The sequence below is a fragment of the Carcharodon carcharias genome, chromosome 32 (assembly GCF_017639515.1).
Source record: "Carcharodon carcharias isolate sCarCar2 chromosome 32, sCarCar2.pri, whole genome shotgun sequence".
Taxonomy (NCBI): domain Eukaryota; kingdom Metazoa; phylum Chordata; class Chondrichthyes; order Lamniformes; family Lamnidae; genus Carcharodon; species Carcharodon carcharias.
The window spans coordinates 10,291,610-10,310,672 of NC_054498.1; the positions used below are offsets into that span (position 1 = coordinate 10,291,610).

At 41.6% G+C, this 19,063-nt stretch overlaps 1 protein-coding gene across 5 annotated transcripts in view; it reads right to left on the reverse strand.

The window, feature by feature from the left end:
• Positions 1-19,063, reverse strand: part of csk (C-terminal Src kinase) — a 133,460-nt gene that overhangs the window by 91,454 nt on the left and 22,943 nt on the right. For 2 of the 5 annotated variants that reach the window (XM_041178471.1, XM_041178470.1), the window contains exon 2: positions 5,901-6,039. The exons of 2 other annotated variants lie outside the window; for them this stretch is intronic. Coding sequence is in view for 1 of the 3 variants with exons in the window: in XM_041178469.1 (XP_041034403.1) it covers positions 3,459-3,473 (15 nt within the window). In the remaining 2 variants the exon portion in view is untranslated. Of the gene's footprint in view, positions 1-3,458; positions 3,489-5,900; positions 6,040-19,063 lie in introns of those variants that run through there. One more of the 5 variants, XM_041178469.1, reaches the window with a different exon arrangement.

Consider the following 19,063-nt stretch of genomic DNA (forward strand, 5'->3'; position numbering starts at 1 on the left):
CACCTTTATTCAAGAAAGGAGGGAGACAGAGAGCAGGAAACTACAGGCCAGTTGGCTGAACATGTGTCACAAGGAATGCAAGAATCAGGGCTATTATTCATTCACCATCAAAGGTGTTTTGTCAGGATACTTAGAGAATCATAATTTGATCAGGCAGAGTCAAATAGTTTTGTGAAAGGGGAATCGTGTTTAACTAATTCATTAGAATTTTTTGAGGAAGTAACAAGCAAGGTGGATAAAGGGGAATCTGTAAATGTGGTGCACTTGGATTGCCAGAAGGCATTTGTTAATGTGCCGCATTAAAAAAGATTACATAGTGTAGGGGGTAACATATTGCCATGGATAAGGATTGATTAGCTAACAGGAAGCAGAGAGTAGGATGAATGCATATTTTTCAGATTGGCAAGCTGTAACAAGTGGAGTGCCTTAGGAATTAGTGCTGGGGCCTTTTTTTTAAAAAATTCTTTTATGGGATGTGGGCATTGCTGGCTAGGCCAGTGTTTATTGCTCATCCCTAATTGGTTGAGGTGATGGTGGTGGGCTGTCTTTTTGTGGTGTAGGTACACCCACAGTGCTGTTAGAGAGGGAGTTCCAGGATTTTGACCCAGCGATAGTGAAGGAACGGTGATATATTTCCAAGTCAGGATGGTGAGTGGCTTGGAGGGAAACTTCCAGGTGGTGGTGTTCCCATGTGTCTGCTGACCTTGTCCTTCTAGACGGTAGTGGTCATGGGTTTGGGAGGTGCTGCCAAAGGAGCCTTGGTGAGCTTCTGCAGTGCATCTTGTAAATGGTACACACTGGTGCTAGTGTTCGTTGGAGGAGGAAGTGAATGTTTGCAAAAGGGGTGCCAATCAAGCAAACTAATTTGTCTTGGATGGTGTCAACTTCTTCAGTGGTCTTGGAGCTGCACTCAACCAGGCCAGTGGAGAGTATTCCATCACACTCCTGACTTATGCCTTGTAGATGGTGGACAGGCTTTGGGGAGTTAGGAGGGGAGTTACTCACTGCAGGATTCCTCGCCTGACCTGCTTTTGTAGTCACAGAATTAGGTGGCTAGTCTAGTTCAATTCAGTTTCTGGTCAATGGTAACCCCGAAGAGGTCGATAGTGCAGGATTCAGTGATGGTAATGCCACTGAATGTCAAGGGACAATGGTTAGATTCTTTCTTGTTAGAGATGGTCATTGCCTGACATTTTGTGGCACGAATGTTACTTACCGAGTTACTTGCCCTTGGACGGTGAGGAGAGGGGAGAAGTAAAGGGGCAGGTGTTGCACCTTCTGCGGTTGCCTGGGAAGGTGCCGTGGGAGGGGGTTGAGGTGTAGGAGGTGCCACTCCTCCATCACCCCCTACACCTCAAACCCCTCCCACCGCACCTTCTCATGCAACCGCAGAAGGTGCAACACCTGCCCCTTTACTTCTCCTCTCCTCACTGTCCAAGGGACCAAACACTTCTTTCAAGTGAAGCAGCATTTCCTCTACAGTGGAGAGACCAAACAAAGACTGGGTGACCACTTTGCAGAACACCTTCGGTCTGTCTGTAAGCATGACCCAGACCTCCCTGTCGCTTGCCATTTCAACACTCCACCCTGCTCTCATGCCCACATGTCCGTCCTTGGCCTGCTGCATTGTTCCTTCCAGACTGAATATTGAGTTCAACAATTTTAGATCATGAACTCTCTCCTCCATCCCCACCCCCTTTCCGATCTCCCTTTTTTCCAAATATTTATATAGTGTTTTCTTTTCCCACTTATTTCCATTATTTTTAAATGTATTTCTATCCATTGTTTGATCTCTGCCTTTTAGCCTATTTCGATCCCCCCCCCCCCCCCACCCCCCTCCCCACTAGGGCTATCTGTACCTTTATTATCACATTTCTTAGATAATATCGCCAGCTTCAACACCTCTTTTTCCTTTTGTCTAGGACATCTTTTGGTTATCTCCACCTATCACTGGCCCTCTATCCAGCACTACTCCACCACCACCCCCCCCAACCCTGCTTATATTTCACCTCTTTTCTATTTTTTCTTAGTTCCATTGAAGAGTCACACGGACTCAAAACGTTAACCGTGTTCCTCTCTGCAGATGCTGTCAGACCTGCTGAGTTTTTCCAGCTATTTTTGTTTTTGTATAAAAGTAGGGAATTTCTACTGCAGCTGCACAGGGCATTGAGGTCACATGTGGTGTACGGTGTGCAGTTTTGGTCTCCTTATTTGAAAAAAGATTATTGCATTAGAAACAGTTCAAAGAAAGTTCACGAGTCATTCCTGGGATGAGGGGCTGATCTTAAGAAAGATGATTGGGCTATACCCATTGCATTTAGAAGAATGAGAAGTGATCTTATTGAAACATACAAGGTCCTGGCGTGATTTGATCGGTTAGATACAAGTTAGATGTTTCCACTTGTGGAAGAGACTAGAACCAGGGGACACCAATTTAACAATAAGAGGTCTACAATTCAAGACAGAGATGGAGAAGAAATTTTCTCTCTCACAGGGTCATAATGTGGGATTTTCTTCCAAAAAGCAGTGGCGGCTGGGTCATTGAATTTATTCAAGGCAAAATTCGACAGATTTTTGATAGACAAGGGAGTCAAGGGTTATAGGTGGGGGTGGGGGGCAGATGGGAAAATGGAGTTGAAACCATAACCAGATTAGCCTTGACCTTATTAAATGACAGAGACGGCTCAAAAGGGCTGAATGGCCTATTCCTGCTCCTAAATCCTATGTACAATCCAGGAACTTATGCTCCATTGTTCTGGATGCGCAGTCTCAAGATATTACTTCACACTACACATTGCTTCACTCACCTTGTCTACCCAACAGCAGAATACTGCTGCTCAACGTGGTTCGGAAGCTACCACACAAAAGTGGTAGATATCCACCTCCAGGAAGTCATGAGAATTATTTCTAGAACACAGAGCAACACAGCTGGAGTGGCATCCTGTGCGAGCAAACGTTACACCTCCTAATTTTCGCAGGGAAATCATCCATCTCAAAGAACACTATCGGCCGAAAGCTAAAGTAGCACTCCCACGGACATAGAATCTCAAAAAAATATGTAACCCCTCTGAAATCCCATTGCCCCTAATGGAACATACTCTTCAAACTGATAACAGTCCAACTTCTTGATGGCACACCTCCTGGCTGATCGCAATCAGTTGGTAACTGATCCAAGCGGTGAAGTCCCAACTCTCAACCTTCCACGGAAAATCTGGACAACCCTCAATTGCTTGAGGACAGGCCAGGGAAGATGAGCCATTTGCTCCACAAGTGGAACATGAGGAACAACTCAAATTGAGACTGTGGACACCAAAGTCAGACCATCGATCACATATTAAACTCCTGTCCAGAGAGATGTATTCAAACACTCACACTGCATCAGCTGATGCCAGTGAATGGATTATTCACCTCGACAAACTACAACTGCTTCCCCAGCCATATGAAACATATATACTCACTGTGATGCTTGCCATTACACAGCTTTGCAGCAGAGATAATCAAATTCGCATAACCATTGCCCATTTTGGGTGGGGGGAAAATGTGGGTGATTGACTGGAATCCACAGAGCCATTACTTAGATGAGCTGGCAATACTTTTTTTGGAGGGCAGCACAGAAAACAAGCAGAAAGGAATATAGCAATTAGTTAAGAATGTGCCAGGCATAAATATTTATGCAGTTGCTTTGTTTAAAATTTAAATATTCAGCATTGCAATTGGTTAAGTTGCTGCGATTTAAAAAAAATCCACTACAAATCAAATTTACTAAAACAGCACGACCTGAGGCATTTTTGTATGTAAATTTAGGGTGCTTGCCTTTACAGCCACATGGATTACTTTGAGCACCAGTGAGGGAGGATCAGTGAAGAACTTTGATTTATAAATCGCCTTTTAGATGCTCAGGAAGTCCCAAAGCACTTCACAGCCAGTAAGCTACTTTGGAAATGCAGTCACTTTTTTTTAAGACAAGTACAATGGGAACCTTGCTGGGTGCACATCAACCTGTTTTGGCAGTGCTTCCTTAAAAGATAAATGCTGGCCAAGGTGCAGAGGAGAACTTTTCTATCCTTCTTCAAAAATATGATCTAAACAGGTGGATAGGGCCTTAAACCAACACATGGCACTTCTGCCATTCCTTACAAATGTATATCAAATTTAACCTAGGTTGTGCGCTCAATTCCACTACAGAACATTGAATCAGATCTTTCTGCTTCAATGAAGTGTCAAGCTGACACCATGTAATTGTCTTTCCCCCACTGCAATTCAACACCCATTGGTCCACAAACCTGTTTCTTAACACTGTGGGACACAGATAAAGTCACACTCAGTATTTATATGTTTATTTTTTTTAAAGGTGGCAATTAAAAAGTTTATATAAGCACAAGAGAAGATTAGGGAGTTTTTTTTTTTAAAAAAAACGTGTCTAGCCAGCATCATCCATTTTGGAGGTCTTATAACAGTAGATAGCGATTCTGCCTCAGAATCAGAAGTTCTGGGTCTGAGTCCAACTCCAGGACTTAATGTCCAAGAAAGGTGCAGTGATAACACGACAAAATAGGTCAATTATCAACCTGCAAATCCTTCCAGCCCACGTCAATGTCAGGCTACTAAGAGCTGGAGAGATTCCTGGTCAGCTATGTGATGGAAAGGAAGTTGAAGCCTCAAACATCGCTTACCATTGCTCCAGACTACAACATCCACATAAACTTGCATGCTGCCACAGCAACTAGGGCTCAGAGTGATCTGTAACACACCGCCGACCAGTATTACATGTGTTACATGTGACATATCCCCAATGCTTCAGTATTAAGAGATTTGTCAGTATATGAACTGCTTCTAAAAAGAATTTTTGACTTTGAGCACAATATCCTTTGGAGCAACAAATAGTTCAAGGGATCAAGAGAAGTAGGTTAAGGGAAGGATCGATGTTTCTGATATAGTTTCATGCAGTTGCTGAAAACCAGGTAAGAGAAAGATCTAGGGGTGGGACAGAAGAAAGTGAAAGATAGATCAGTAATTATAATTTAAGATTTCCTTCTGATATTGAAGAAAACTAAACAATCTGGCAAGAAAATGCTGGGTAGTCTGCATTTATCAGTCTCAAAAAAATTTGAATATCTACCATGGGACTAGCTGAGCTGCTCTTGCAGAGAGCCAGCATGGAGATGACTGTCTGAATGGCTAACTCCTGTGCTATAACCATACTATTCTTCTATTCAACTATGCTCTGGTTCTATGTTGAATGCAATGAATAATATCCTAACCCAAAACACTGATTACTGTATAGCAGTACAATGCCATGTTAAACATGCAGCATGAAAGAATGCCGGCTCTTAAACTCAATCTCCACTAAGACTCAGTACTTCATAATGTTGTCCCACGCTATAAAACGTCACGAATTTAGATCGCCTCAAAAGAAAAAGCATATTTCCCCCCCTTAATTCAATTGACCATCTTCCTTTACCTAATCAAGAAACATGGATGATATTGCACTATAATTCACTCTGAGAAATGAAAATCGATCTAATTATTCATCACTATTTTGTCCAAACAAACCTACTGTATTGTAGGAATAATTTTTCATCAAACCACTTCTCTACTCAGAGGTTCCTGATCAAAAGCAGCATCTAGGATTTTGAAGAAAGTTTATTGGAAAAACTTATTTTCTCATTAGATGACTGGTTCAGGCTGAACAAATCTTAGTTTCATTCAGATTTTACTTCTTTTGCACTGAACAAAATGGACAAAAATCAGCAAGTATAAAGTTTTTTACTGGTCAATGACAGTACTCAAATCATTAGCTTTCATTTGCAAATTACAGATCAAACAGTCCTGTAAATGACAAAAACTATTTGATCAATTCGTAGTTCCAATTTTCACATGGAGGATTAAAGCTGTCCTACCTGTAATATTTCCAACTAACCCAGCAGATGCATCAGTTCAACGTGAAGGGCTGAAGAGCAGCAATAAGAAGTGGCAGGACACTGGTTCGGTCTTATCTCCACTGAAATGCACAATTGAAGCTGTGTTATCTTGAAGGTTCTGAGTGAATGAAAAGAAAATGATGTCACCAGATTGTTTTTAACAAACCTAGCAAATAGATGCAACTGTGGAGCTGGGCACTGCCAGTGCTTTTAACTGCAAAGTCAACTGTGGAAAGAAACACTTGTTCCACACTATACTAGAGTTTCAGAGCACTGTGTTACCAGTAATCATCCACAAGTTAATTCCTATGAAAACTCATTCAAATAGGCTAGTTTGGGGAAACCAGCCACTTTCACACAAACAGGAATCAGCTAATATTGTGACACTCAGATCTACAACCAATAAACTCTCCTTTAAAGGTTTTCTTACACCAACCAGGTTCCTAACTGCTCTAAGACACAGGGCTCTATTTTATGGCCAGGGACAGGCACACTAAGACCAAGACAAACTCAACTGCTGCTGGAGGACCATCAACTCACTGAAAGAAGCTCTTTGGCTTGCCCGAAACTTACTGGTCTTTCAGTGCAAAGAGCTGCCCACTGCCATGTTGTATTCCAAGGATGGACTAATGCTCAGGAAGATGTCAGAAAGACTCAGTGGGGAAAGGCCACGTACAAGGCCCTCCCACCATAGCACACCAAGGAGTTGGAACCTGTGTAAAACCACTGGGGCTGAATGCACCAGAGAATAACTGACATGAAAATGTAAATGTAAATACAACCTGTTAACTGGAAGTGCAGTGAAGTGTTGAGTGTAACATACTGTATTGAAAGAACTGAACAGTATTACACTTAATGTAATGTCAAATTTGAGCACTTATGTACTTTTACAAATTTTATGAATAAAGTACATATTTTGAAAATAATTTTGGTTCCTATTGGCATTTTAACTGTTTGATTCACCTTGAGAAGTGGTTTTTCGAAAATATGGTGATAGGAATATCTTAACTTTGGGTGCCAGAGGCATTCAAAGGAATTAAATCTGAATGTAAAAAAAAAAATGATGCTTCCCTTAATTTTGTGCCACTGTTTTAATACTGATCTCAGAAAGACATCACCTATAACAACAATTAAACATATAGTCAACAAATTTTGTCACCTCTAAATGAGCTCAACTTAGTACCAATTTATAGGAAAATTGCATGCTAAGAAATTGGGTTGAGTTTATTTTGTGCAAATCTTTGGAGATGGCAGAGCCAAGGCTGCCTTCCTTCATTAATTAGGACTATACTGAACTCATCTTCTAAAACCAAATGCAAGAGTCATTCAAGACCTGCAAGCCATGTCCACCATCCAAGGCAACCCATTTCCAGCTGGCTGGTTTGTCCATTAGTGCCTATGCTCAATGGTGGACAAGCCAAATTCAGGAGTTAGATCAATTGTATCCAGAATTTCAAGCATATAAAAAATTACAAGAACGTACACCTGCCTTCAAAACCCCTTGCTGTGTACCGAAGGAGTCCATAAAAACAAAACATTTGGACATTCCTGCTCCATTAATGCTTCAAAGAATGATGGGCTTGGCCTGGATCAAATCTGTTCAAGTAGAATATTATTAAATAGTAGGTTGCTTCATTTCAATATCTGACTTATATAGGATTAAATTGGCTCATTTCTGGTCTCAGTTTTACCAACTATTACCACCCTAAAAAAAATTATGTATATTACTGAGCGGATTCGCAACTTCTTTTTCCAAAATGCAGAGTACAGCAAGTAACCCAAACATAAATATTTTAAGATTACCTAACTTTTGATTTCTCTTCCACTGTTTGTATCCATTAATGCTAGTCAGAACTCAAGAGCTTCTACTCGTTAAGCACTACAAGGTGCTTAACAGGAGTATTATCAAACAAAAATTTGACAGTCATGTAAGGAGATGGGAAGACAACTGACCAAAAGCTTGGACAAAGAGGTAGGTTTTAAGGTACATGAAGGGGAAAAGAGAGCGGTAGGGGTTTAGGGATGGAATTCTGAAGCCTATGGCCTAGGGAACTAAACATACAACAATGGTGAAGCGACTAAAATCAGGGATACACCATAATTGGACAAATGCAGAAAACTAAAGGGATGGTAGGGCTGGAGGAGATTAAAGAAAAAGGGAAGGGCAAGACCATGGAAGAATTTGAAAATGTGGACGAGAATTTTAATAATCAATGTGCTGGCAGGAGGGGAGCCAATGTTCGAGGTAATACAACATACCATAACTTAATCCAAATTTAAATTGTAATCTTGTGTGCTGGGAAGTGCCCCAGATCAAGTGTTATACAAGTGCACAATAAAAAAGGTAATACACTGCAGAATCCCCTCCATCCATTTGTCGCCTTTGTTAGCAGGAGAGAAGCCAAAATTACAAAGTACTGACTGTGCAGAAACAGGCCAGTGAGCCCAACAAATCTATGCCAATCTTTATGCTCACATGAGCCTCCTCCTACCCTACATCTAACTCCATTAATATATTCTCCCATTCCTTGCTCCCTGAAGCTTATTCTCTGCAACAAATTTCTGCTATTCAATTCAACTACTTAATGTAGTAACAAGGTCTGTATTCTAACAACTCTGGGTAAAGACATTTCTTCTGAACTTGCTATTGGAATTATTAGTGACCGTCATATTTATGGCCCCTAGATCTGATCTTGCCTGCAAAGGTGGTGCTGAATGCTGGGGGGGAGCGGGGGACACCAAGTCTTAGAGGTTTCTACTGGCTCACTATCCAGTCCTCTCTCTTCCAGAGAAAAGAAATTAAAGAGAGCAAGAAAAAGAGAGATGGATGTGATGTTTGCCATTTCTTGTGCAGTGTAGTGTTCAGGGGTTAACAGCTGGAAAGGTAAGATTCTAAGTCAGCAGGTGGGCTTACTTAGCTGGAGATGTGAATTCTGCACTGCTTGCAAAGAAGCGCAATCCACAGAGAGATGTTTTGTTTTGGAAGTTAGAGCTAAATTAGTTTAAAAGCATTCAGTGAACACTGAAAGGCTATGCTGTCATGAAGGTGGGCAGAGCTTAAGGTTCTCTGATTTCAATTTATCCAAGTCTACTATAGCAGAACAAGAGGCTGGATGCAAAAATGGTGCTACTGTTAGCAGGCTCCAGGCAGTTAAGGCTCAGAAAAGCCCTTTCAGTGCAGCTGAGAATTGCAGTTTGGGCCTCATATAGTTTGCAGTTCACAGAGTTGCCTCAGGAGCTGTTAGCTGGTTTCAACCAGTTAGGGCACAGAAGTCTTGGCGAGTTGGGAAGGCAGCAGGTCACTGGTTCCATGTTGGAGACAGTGAGGGCACAGAAGCTCCAGGAGCCATTTATAGCTCAGTGCAGCCAGGTTCAGAGAAACCCAGAGGCAGGGCCAGCTTGGTGAAGCTAGCAGTCTGCAAACGAGTTGGAAGTGTGGCAATAATTGGAGGCAGGAGTGCAGCTTTGTGTAGTGAAACACAACCTTAAGAAAAGGGATTGAATGATTGGGTGGTGAGCGATTATTGAGACAGTCCGAGTCAGAGCAACTTTCAAGGGAACTCAGGCACTAGATCTTCAAAAGCCAAGAACTGAAATCCCTCATGAGGGAAACAGAGTTTTAACAAGATTTTTTTGACTCGCAGTGGTCATTGACGTCTGGGTGGGTTACTGACAAATCAATAGGGTCTGTCTTGATCATATCTGCCATTTAATTTGCTATGTGATGTATTCGACCACAATTTGCCTGCTGATTCATATTTAGGCCATGTTAATTCCGAATGTTAGAGTAGAAATAGGTATTCTAAATTGTTTTACTTCTTTGACTTTGTATACTAACATTTATTATAAAAACAGAATTACCTGGAAAAACTCAGCAGGTCTGGCAGCATCGAAAAGAAGGAGAAGAAAAGAGTTGACGTTTCGAGTCCTCATGACCCTTCGACAGAACTGTTTTTATCTAACATTTATTATGTTTGTTTAAAACCGCAAAATCTTGTTGCTTCATTCTCCTAGTAGGTAACTGGGATTTCAAATTTTGTCTACTTTAAACAGAAAGTTAATGGTCCCTAACCAGGTCACAACAAGTCAAACCAGTAAACTGCACAAGAGCTGTTCTGCATAACAAGTCCCTGCATGACATGCCCCCTTTGAAGCAGCTAAAGTACGGGCTCATAACAAATTCAGATAGTTATTAGTTCCTTTCTGAATCAAGACCAGTAGTTTCGTACATGTAACTGGATCAAGGCTCAAAACTGGCTCAAAACTACAGATCTTGTTTGGTGGATTCCAAACCAGTTTGAAATCATAACAATCTACTTGTGGGTACAAAATATAAACTTGATAACGGTCAGCTCTTGTAAGTCAACAATTTTATTCAAAATTCAAGAGATTTTTTTTCCCCCAGAATGTTGACAGGGTTGGCACGGAGCCAAATATAAGCAAATGAATGAAATGGTGGAGTGACTGAAAGGCAACAGGGAAGACAAACTCAAGAAGCTTGACACCATCCAGGGCAAAGTAGCCCACTTAATTGGCACCCCATCCACCAACATTCACTCCCTCCACCATTAACGCACAGTGGCTGCAGTGTATCATCTACAAGATTCACCCAAGGCTCCTTAGGCAGCACCTTTCAACCCACAACCACTACCATCTAGAAGGACAAGGGCATCAGACACATGGGAGCACCACTACCTGCAAGTTCCCCTCCAAGCCACACACCATCCTAACTTAGAACTACATCATCATTCTTTCACTGTCGCTGGGTCAAAATCCTGGAACTCCCTCCTTACAGCACTGTGGGTGTACCTACACTACATGGACTGCTGCGGTTCAAGAAAGCAGCTCACCACCTCCTTCTCATGGGCAATTAAGGATGGGCCAAGCCAGCAACGCCCACACCCCATGAAGTAATAAAAACATTTAACTAAAATGAATAAGGGTGCATCTCATTATAAACTGGAAAACAGGTGGCTTGATCTTGTAGTTGATCTTGCTGCACAATGGCTGCACAAGCAACAAGATAGGCAGAATCAGATTACATCAGTAGCTTGCAACTTCTTTCGCATTCTTAATCATTCATATTGTGCACAGCTACTGAAGACTACCTTATCACATACTGCTAGACAAAGGTCATACGTATGACATGACCTTGAGAGGCACAGTTTGCTGTTCCATGTTTATCTCTCAGAACTTCAATGGTTAAAAGACACAGGACATTTGAATCAGGCACCTTACTGCTTTGGCAACAATGTACAGTTTACAGCACACTGCAGCATTCAATGCCATTTGGAACAGTAACATGCTTCTGCAGATTTGTTTTATTTTCCTCCCACTCCTCTTAGTTATAAAAGTTTAGAAAGACTCCACTTTGAAAGGATTATCGATCTCCTCACCACTAGACTGTGAAATAATTCAAGCCAACAAGAAATAAACAGAATATCTCAACAAAATGTTTTAAAAATTAACATTGTATATTCTGTACTTTCCCATTACATAGTTCAAAGCAGAATTAATTCTCTCTCGATACACAGATGGGTAACATACAAACATGAGTTAGGAGGAGTAGGCTACTCAGCCCCTCATGCATGTTCTGCCATTCATTATCATGGCTGATCTGATTGTAAACTCAACTCCACATTCCCACCTACCCCTGATATTCTAGATAAGCAAAGGGATGAAAGGCTCCATCTAGCTCTGCCTGAAAAATATTTCAAGACGCTACTTCTACCACATCTTAAGGAAGAGTTCCAAAGAGTGACCATCCTCAGAAAAAAATCTCTCAATCTGCCTTAAACGGGCGACCCCTTATTTTTAAACAGTGACCCCTAGTTCTAGATTCTCCCACAAAAGGAAACATCCTTTCCACATCTACCCTGTCAAGGCCCCTCAAAATCTTATATGTTTCAAAACTCACTCTTACTCTTCTAACTCCAGCAGATACAAGCCTAACCTGTCCAACCTTTCCTCATAAAATAACCTTCCCATTCAAGGCATTAGTTTAGTAAACTTTCACTTAACTGCTTCCAATGCATTTATATCCTTCCATAGATAAGATAAGATGACCAATATGGTACACAGTATTCCAGATGTGGATTCACCAATGCCCTAACTGAAGCATAACCTCCCTACTTTTGTATTCAGTTCCCCTCACAATCAATGATAACATTCCATTAACCTTTTCATATAATTGCTGTAACTGCATACTAACCTTCTGCAATTCATTGGCTAGGACACCTAGATCCCTCTACATTTCAGAGCTCTGCAATCTCTTACCATTTAGATAACATGCTAACAGAATCCATGCTGGTCTTACATAACTACTAAAGTTTGTGCAACAGTTCAGTTTGCAACTTTTCTTCCCATCCCAACCCGGCCAGGTGGTCAAAGTTTCAGTAGGGGAGCATTTCGGGAAAAGTGACCATAATTCAGTAAGTTTAAAAGTACTGGTGGATAAAGATAACAGGAGTCTTTGGGTTAAGGTGCTTAAGTGGGGAAAGGCTAATTATAATATTAGGCAGGAACTGAGGAATCTAGACTGGAGGCGGATGCTTGAGGGCAAATCAACAACTGACATGTGGGGGGCTTTCAAATGTCAGTTAATAAGAATTCAGGACCGGTATGTTCCTGCTAGGATGAAGGATAAGCATGGCAAGTTTCAGGAACCTTGGATAACGAAGGATATTGTGAGATTAGTCAAAAAGAAAAGGGAAGCATTCGTAAGGGCTAGAAGGCTGGGAACAGATGAAGCCTGTGGAGAATACAAAGAAAGTAGGAAGAAACTTAAGCAAGGAGTCAGGAGGGCTAAAAGGGGTCATGAAAAGTCACTGGCAACCAGGATTAAGGAAAATCCCAAGGCCTTTTATACATATGTAAAAAGCAAGAGGGTAGCCAAGGAAAGGGTAGGTATACTCAGGGACAGAGGTGGGAATCTGTGTGTGGAGCCAAAAGAAATGGGAGAGATACTAAATGAATATTTCTCATTAGTAATCACCAAAGAGAAGGACTTAGCAGTCGATTTGTCTGGGAAGAGTGTGTAGATAGCTTGGATCATGTTGAGATCAAAAAAGAGGTGTTAGGCATCTTGAAGAATATTAAGGTGGATAAGTCCCCAGGTCCAGATGGGATCTATCCCAGAGTACTGAGGGAGGCAAGGGAGGAGATTGCTGGGGCCTTGACAGAAATCTTTGTATCCTCAATGGCTATGGGTGAGGTCCCAGAGGATTGGAGAATGGCCAGTGTTGTTCCATTGTTTAAGAAGGGTAGCAGGGATAATCCAGGAAATTACAGGCGGGTGAGCCTTACATCAATGGTAGGGAAATTATTGGAGAAGATTCTTCATGACAGGATTTACTACCATTTGGAAGCAAATGGGCGTATTAGTGAGAGGCAGCATGGTTTTGTGAAGGGGAGGTCATGTCTCACTAACTTGAGCGAGCTTTTCGAGGAAGTGACAATGATCGACGATGGAAGGGTAGTGGATGTTATCTACATGGATTTCAGTAAGGCCTTTGACAAGGTCCCTCATGGCAGTCGGGTACAGAAGGTAAAGTCGCACTGGATCAGAGGTGAGCTAGCAAGATGGATACAGAATTGGCTTGGTCATAGAAGACAGAGGGTAGCAGTGGAAGGGTGCTTTTCTGAATGGAGAGCTGTAACTAGTGGAGTTCTGCAGGGATCAGTGATGGGACCTTTGCTGTTTGTAGTATACATAAATGATTTGGAGGAAAATGTAACTGAGCTAATTAGTAAGTTTGCAGATGACACTAAGGTTGGAGGAGTTGCAGATAGTGAAGAGGATTGTCAAAGGATACAACGGGATATAGATCGGTTGGAGAAATGGCAGATGGAGTTTAATCTGGAAAAATGCAAGGTAATGCATTTTGGAAGGTCTAATACAGGCAGGAATTATACAGTAAATGGCAGAACCCTTAAGTGCATCAACGGGCAGAGGGATCTGGGTGTACAGGTCCACAGGTCACTGAAAGTGGCAACGCAGGTGGATAAGGTAGTCAGGAAGGCATATGGCATGTTTGCCTTCATTGGCAGGGGTATTGAGTATAAAAGCTGGGAAGTCATGCTGCAGCTGTATAGAGCCTTGGTTAGGCCACACTTGGAATATTGCGTGCAATTCTGGTCGCCTCATTACCAGAAGGATAAGGAGGCACTGAAGAGGGTGCAGAGGAGGTTTACCAGGACGCTGCCTGGTCTGGAGGTTATTAGCTATGAGAAGAGGTTGGAGAAATTCGGATTGTTCTCACTACAGCGACGGAGATTGAGGGGTGACTTGATAGAAGTTTACAAAATTATGAGTGGCATGGACAGAGTAGATAGTCAGAAGCTTTTTCCCAGAGTGGAAGAGTCAATTACTAGGGGACATAGATTTAAGGTGAGAGGAGAAACCTATAGAGATGATGTGCAGGGCAAGTTTTTTTACGCAGAGGGTAGTGAGTGTCTGAAATTCACTGCCAGAGGAGGTGGTGGAAGCAGGTACGATAGTGGTGTTTAAAAGGCAGCTTGACAAATACATGAATAGGATGGGAATAGAGGGATACGGACCCCGGAAGTGCAAAATATTTTAGTTGACGGGTAATATGATCGGCGCAGGCTTGGAGGGCCGAAGGGTCTGTTCCTGTGCTGTACTTTACTTTGTTCTTTAAAACCAAACATATTTGTGACAGTGCCCTCAACTGACTTCCTGAGCTTCACTGTTCAGTTCCATGTGAAATGCCTGGGAACATTACATTATATTAAAAACCAGATACTAATGCATATTGCTGTTATTTTTGAAGTCCACATTGTAAGCCATGCACTTGCGGATTATACTTCTAGAATCACAGGAAGAAAAGCAGTAGAAAATATATGGCCACATTAAACTTTTAAAATAATTGCGCCTTGCAATTCAATGTTGCACACTTCTTTTTGAAACAATTAAATAAGTTTCTCTTCGCACAATGGCTAAACCACAAGACTCATGGTATTGCAATGAAGTAAAACTTGAAGCAAAGTTTAATTGTTTACATCATTCAAACTTAAACGTGTTACATCCTCTAATTAACTGCCAACTCATCTGCCAATTTGAATAAATTCTCACATAACCGCCTAAATAAATTACTACTCTCTGAATCTTACCCCACACATTGAAGCATTTAATCCTCAAAATATAACCCATGTCTGCTTTATGCAACTAAGCCCCATCTTACACAATATCAACTTTGCTAAGTAAGCTTTGACTTAAGCGCAAGGTTGAAGCATCAGCTGAAAAATCCTGTAGTTGGATATACCATTTGCAATGACTATACAAATTAGTTTCTTCTACTTCATTAAAAGGTTTCTTTTGTCTTCCTAATTAAAAAAAATCTACAAAGATAGGGAGAATTGAAAATTTCATTAAAAATAGAGATGACCGAATTGTTTAAATGTTAGAAAAACGGGATAAATATTTTGGCTTCAATTTAATTTTTTTTTTAATTTAAAAAAAGCAGTTACCCTAAATCCTCAAACTAGTATACCATTAAAAAAAATGCCATTAAAATTAAAGAACAAAAAGGCTGGCATTGATAGAGCACCTTTAACAGCTACACAAAGCTGTCCCAAAGCACTTCACAATCAAAGTATTTCTGAAGTGCAGTGTTGTAAAGTAGGGAATGCAGCAGTTTGCACACAGCAAGCTCCCACAAACAACAATGTGTTAAAGACCAGATAATCTGTTTTTATGGTATTCATTGAGCAGACCTGGACAGGTTACAGTTTTTAAATCCACCCCATAGCTGCACAAGTGAAAGCACACAGTGCATGTCAAATGTGCGTGTACAACTGTTTCTGGCATTTGCCCTATCTGCATAATTTATTAGAAAATGCAGATCTGACCTATGGAGAGCTTCAAGGGGAAAACTTCAGGGCAACAAGAGTACTTCCAAGTAAGTTGCAGATCAAATACCAGAGGCTGGAGGCAGGCTGGTCTTGGGAAGTGCATGCATGTCACTGTAGGTGAGCACACAGAGCAGCAAAGAGAGCATCACAAGGTTGGTGTGCAATCAAGATAACTTAATTGCTGCAGTTTTGATTTGCTTTTTGCTTAAGTATAGACACTAATTTCAAAACTTGAAACTTATCTTACACTTCAGTTTTAAAATTCTTTAAAAGAAGTCCTTAATGTTGGTTTTATTTTCCCGTTTTTCTCAATCCCTCACTGAAGGAACGGATTCTTGTTGAGATCTGGTGCCATGAAAGCTGGCAGTCCAGGATTTGAAGCTGGGACCTTCAGGTCTGTACTGGAATGAAGAGTGCCTTTAACCACTAGGATACATATCTATAACCTATGAAAAAATCTTGCATCTGTGTATATGTCCAGTCAACGTTTTATATAATAAATTCCAATAGCCATATTTACAACAATACTGGGGATTTGAAACTTCAGTTAAGTGGGGAGATGAGAAAAGCTAGGGTTGTTATTCTTCAAGCACTGAAAGTTAAGGGTAGATTTAACAGAGGCTCAAAATCATGATGGGTATTGATTAGTTAAATAAGAAGAAACTGTTTCGGGTGGCAGAAAGGTCAGCAACCAGAGGGCACAGATTTAAGGTAGTAGACAAAAGAATCAGAAGGTAGCAGATTTGTGGACCCAGCAACCAAAACTTGACAAGTTTTGCTGGTCGACAAGGGATCAAATTGTCAAAGCATAAATGCTGCTACCTGCAGCATGTCCCAAGATATGTATGACTGAAGAGAATATAAAAACAGGAAGTGCTGGAAAAACTCAGGAGGTCTGGCAGCATCACTACAGAGAGAAACACAAGTCTCTACAAGCAATCCCGGTTGAATATTTTGAGATGGACATCTCATTGGTTAGTTGTTCATGCACGTCTGTAAGTTCAAGCTGAAAAAACATCTTCTGTTCCTGCCAGAGTTGCAGCTGGCACAGATTTGAAGGACGATGAATGTAATAGAAAGTGAAGTGTGTGTGGTTTTAGGTTTGAATTTGTGTTTACAGAAAATTGGAAATTAGCAATGGGTTCCCTAACAGGTGCGGAACAGATACATCACAGACACACTTTGATAGCACCTCTTTTAGAATGTGCCAAGGTTAATATTGGTAAGTTCTAGTCCTAGGAATGAGGTACAGAGGAAACAGATTACTATACTCCCCACACAAAGTGGTGACTGCCTGAGATACCTTCTGGTCTCTCCAGGTTTTCTCTTCAGCTTTTCCCTTGCAGTTCACAGTGAATTACATCTACAGCAAGACAAAATCAAAATGCTGCAGATATTGGAAATCTGAAAAAACAGAAAATACTGGAAGTACTCAGCAGATCAGGCAGCAACTGTAGATATATGAAAAAAAGAGTGACACCAAACTTTGATTGTAAAAAGAGGGACCACCAACTGCATTGCTCACATTAAGCCAAGAAGGCATGAAGAGAAAGGTTATGTTTGGTTTCATTATTGTATGCAATATATTGTTACGATGGTACAATTAACATAATAAAGATTATGAGATTATGTTTATTGTAACAAAATTTAACTTATAATTGATTGTTTCTTGAGTGTTTACGTCCAGCCCCCTATACAATTTCCACAGCCAGATGTGGCCCTCCAACCAAAATGTTTGCAAATCTGTCTTTGAGGAATAAATACGAGCCAAGACACCCAGATGATAACTCAGCTGTTCCTCTTTGAAATAGTACCATGGGATCTTTTTCTTAATTCACTCATGGAATATGGACTTCACTGACTGGGCCAGCATTTATTGCCCATTCCTAATTGCCCTCGAGAAGGTGGGGGTGAGCTGCCTTCTTGAACCATTGTAGTCCATGTGGTGTAGATACACTCACAATGCTGATAGGGAGGTAGTTCCAGGATTTTGACCCAGCGATAGTGAAGGAACAGCAATATATTTCGAAATCAGGATGGCCAGTGCCTTGGAGGGGAGCTTCCAGGTGGTGGTTTCCGATGTGTCTGCCATCCTTTTCCTTCTAGATGGTGGTGGTTATGGGTTTGGAAGATGCTGTCTAAGAAGCTTTGGTAAATCTTATAGTGGCAGCAGTGTACCATCTATGAGTCAATAATGGAGGGAGTGAATGTTTGTGGAAGGGGTGCAAATCAAGCAGGCTGCTTTGTCCTTATCAGTGTCAAGCTTCTTGAGTGTTGTGGGAGCTGCAATCATTCAGGAAAGTGGAGAGTATTCCATCACACTCCTGACTTGTGCCTTATAAATAGTGGACAGGCTTTGGGGAGTCAGGAGGTTAGTTACTCGCCATGGGATACCCAGCCTCTGTCCTACTCTTGTGGCCAGAGTATTTATGTGGCTAGTCCAGTTCAGTTTCTGGTCAATGGTAACCCTCAGGATGTTGATAGTGGAGGATTCAGCAATTGTAATGTCATGATACGATGGCTAGATTCTCTTTCTTGTTGGAGATGGTCATTGCCTGGCACTTGTGTGGCATGAATGTTACTTGCCACTTGTCAGCCCAAAACTGGATATTGCCCAGATCTTGCTGCATTTGGACATGGACTGCTTCAGCATCTGAGGATGTGAGAATAGTGCTATCAGTGAACTTCTGACCTTATGATGGAAGGAAGGTCATTAATGAAGCAGCTGAAGATGGTTGAGGCCTAGGACGCTGCCCTGAGGAACTGCTGCAGTAATGTTCTAGAACTGAGATGACTGACCTCCAACAACCACAACCATCTTCCTTTGTGCTAGGTATGACTCCAACCAGTGGAGAGTTGCCCCCCTGATCCCCATTGACTCGAGTTTTGCTCCCTGATGCCACATTCAACCAAACACTACCTTGATGTCAAGGACAGTCACTTTCACCTCTAGAGTTCCTGCAGTTCTTTTGCCCATGTTTTACCTGATGCTATGAGACTTATTTGCGTCCAGAGTCAATATTGAGGACTCCAAGGCCAGTTCCCTCCCGACTGTATACCACTCTGCCGCCACCTCTGCCGGGTCTGTTCTGCCGGTGGGACAGGAAATACCCAGGGATGGTGGTGACTGGAGCATTATCTGTAAGGTATGGTTTTGAGAGCACGACTATATCAAGCTGCTGCTCAACGAGTCTGAGACACACCTCACCCAATTTTACATCCAGCTCGAAAGACACCACGCCCAACAGGGTAGCTCTCAGTGCTGCACT